This window comes from Macrobrachium nipponense, chromosome 26 (assembly GCF_015104395.2).
Source record: "Macrobrachium nipponense isolate FS-2020 chromosome 26, ASM1510439v2, whole genome shotgun sequence".
NCBI classification, from domain to species: Eukaryota; Metazoa; Arthropoda; class Malacostraca; order Decapoda; family Palaemonidae; genus Macrobrachium; species Macrobrachium nipponense.
This window is the reverse complement of record NC_087215.1, coordinates 71,361,184-71,363,683: the sequence shown is the minus strand read 5'-3', so window position 1 is coordinate 71,363,683 and position 2,500 is coordinate 71,361,184. Positions and strand designations below refer to the sequence as shown.

General features: G+C 37.8%; 1 protein-coding gene across 2 annotated transcripts in view; it reads right to left on the bottom strand.

Annotated features, from left to right (window-relative positions):
* The window catches only part of LOC135200397 (PDF receptor-like), a 27,426-nt gene that overhangs the window by 24,902 nt on the left and 24 nt on the right, over window positions 1–2,500 (bottom strand). For both annotated transcript variants that reach the window (XR_010311279.1, XM_064229028.1), the window contains exon 1: window positions 2,332–2,500. This exon is cut by the window's right edge and continues 24 nt beyond it. Coding sequence is in view for 1 of the 2 variants with exons in the window: in XM_064229028.1 (XP_064085098.1) it covers window positions 2,332–2,395 (64 nt within the window). In the remaining variant the exon portion in view is untranslated. The remainder of the gene's footprint in view (window positions 1–2,331) is intronic.

The following is a 2,500-nucleotide window of genomic DNA, read 5'->3' as shown; positions in this document are numbered from 1 at the left end:
ATTTTTTTTTCTACGTAAGACAATCAACATAATTAATCATTCCAAATCTCTCTCATTCACAGCTAAATTAATTAGATAAAATATTTGATATTATATTTTTTACTTCGTTGCCTTTCTACATAAGACAGTCAAATGCCTCTATAGTTGATCTTACATTCAGAGATAAATTAAAAGAACAAACCTTCTGATTACATTGTTTATCTTTTCTACATTTGTATGTAAATCATTCTGATTCTTTTAAAGTTAATTTTACAGTCAGAGGTAAATTTAATCAGATAAACATGTTGTTAATTTGAATTTGTGTAAAATATTTTTTAAATAAATACAATTTGGGCTTATATTGTTTATCTTTTTACATTGATATATATATATATATATATATATATATACACATATATATATATGTACTATATATATACATATATAGATATATATATATATATATATATATATATATATATATATATATAATATATATATAATATAAACAGCATTTCTGACATCTTGATAGTAGAAGAACGGACGAGAAAGCAGATCACCAGAATTTAAAACTGGAAGCCATTCTGGAAAAGCATCAAGATTATTCTGGAACTTGGAGGGGATTGAATCGTATCCTCTGGTGATAAGATCCAATATCTCCGACGGCTGGACTTGAGCTTAACTCCATAATCTGAGAGAGAGAGAGAGAGAGAGACAGAGAGAGAGAGAGAGAGAGAGCTCTCCTCTTAATGAGCTCTACTCAAGATGCGAGCAGCTGCTTCATTATAATTTTGTTTATAAGACGAACCTCTTCCATGACGATTTGAGAACGGATTATCACTGAGCCACCAACTCAAAATTGTGACCCATTGGTTGAGCGAATCAAGTGCTGTCCGGTTGTGAGTGGTTGCGGATGAGACTGCCTACTTATAATTAGTCAGACAATATTATGACATTCCAAATAAATAATAAATAAGTATATCATAGTTTTACCAGACCACTGAGCTGATTAACAGCTCTCCTAGGGCTGGCCCGAATGATTAGATATTTTTACGTGGCTAGGAACCAATTGGTCACCTAGCAACGGGACCTACAGCTTATTGTGGGATCCGAACCACACTATATCGAGAAATGAATTTCTATCACTAGAAATAAATTCCTCTGATTCCGCGTTGGCCGAGCCGGGATTGGAACTTCGGACCACCGGATTGGTAGTCGAGCGCGAAAACCACTCGTCCAGCGAGGAACTATGACATTCCAAAGCACCCATACAAAAGAATGTTTTATGCGATATTCTGTTAACACAGTAGGTACTTCTTTGGCTCAGAGGCATTTGGATACTCTTAAAGGTTTGCTCAGATAACCCAGGGGACACTTAATTTGTCCAAGTGGTACATGGTTAATTAGGAAGTTAGGTCATTTTCTCAGTTTCTGTTTGATTTACTAAAAGGGCACAAGATTTGTCCAAGGGAAACCTAATAGGGAAAACGTATTGTTGATTTGCCTAAGTGATCCATCGTTGGCTAAGAAGGTGCGTAATTATTTTGCCCAGTTGGTACTTTTTTGGGTAAAGGTGAGGAATTTTTTTTCCCAAGTAGTCCATCTTTAGCTAAAGAAGGTACGTAATTATTTTCCCCCAAGTGGTCCATCTATAGCCAAAGAAAGTACGTAATTAGTTTGCCCCAATGGTACATCGTTGACTTAGAAGATACTTAATATCTCACTTGTCTATTAGATTTACTCAGAGGACAGAAGATACTTAATATCCCGTTGTCTGTTAGATTTACTCAGAGGACAGAAGATACTTAATATCCCGTTGTCTGTTAGATTTACTCAGAGGACAGAAGGTACTTAATATCCCGTTGTCTGTTAGATTTACTCAGAGGACAGAAGGTACTTAATATCCCGTTGTCTGTTAGATTTACTCAGAGGACAGAAGATACTTAATATCCCGTTGTCTGTTAGATTTACTCAGAGGACAGAAGGTACTTAATATCCCGTTGTCTGTTAGATTTACTCAGAGGACAGAAGGTACTTAATATCCCGTTGTCTATTAGATTTACTCAGAGGACAGAAGATACTTAATATCCCGTTGTCTGTTAGATTTACTCAGAGGACAGAAGGTACTTAATATCCCGTTGTCTATTAGATTTACTCAGAGGACAGAAGGTACTTAATATCCCGTTGTCTGTTAGATTTACTCAAAGGGCACTTGATTTGCTCAAAGGAAACCTGATGGGAGCCGGAGGGCTTTGGGGGGAGGGGGGGGGGGAGGGGGGGTCGGGGCGTTGGAAGTCGAGAACCCATTTCCTAATCAAGCAAAAAAAAAAAATAAAAAAAAGTCTTCCTTACCTTGAGCTTGGTCGTGGTAAAAATTGACGCATTGTTCCATGCTGGAAAACTCCCAGGCCCTCATGCCGATGCGCCCACAGGGGAGAGGATTGACGGAACAGACGATCCACGCAGGAAGGGAGCAGCAGCAGCAGCAGCAGCTTCAGCTGAAGGAGCTTCAGAACTGGGC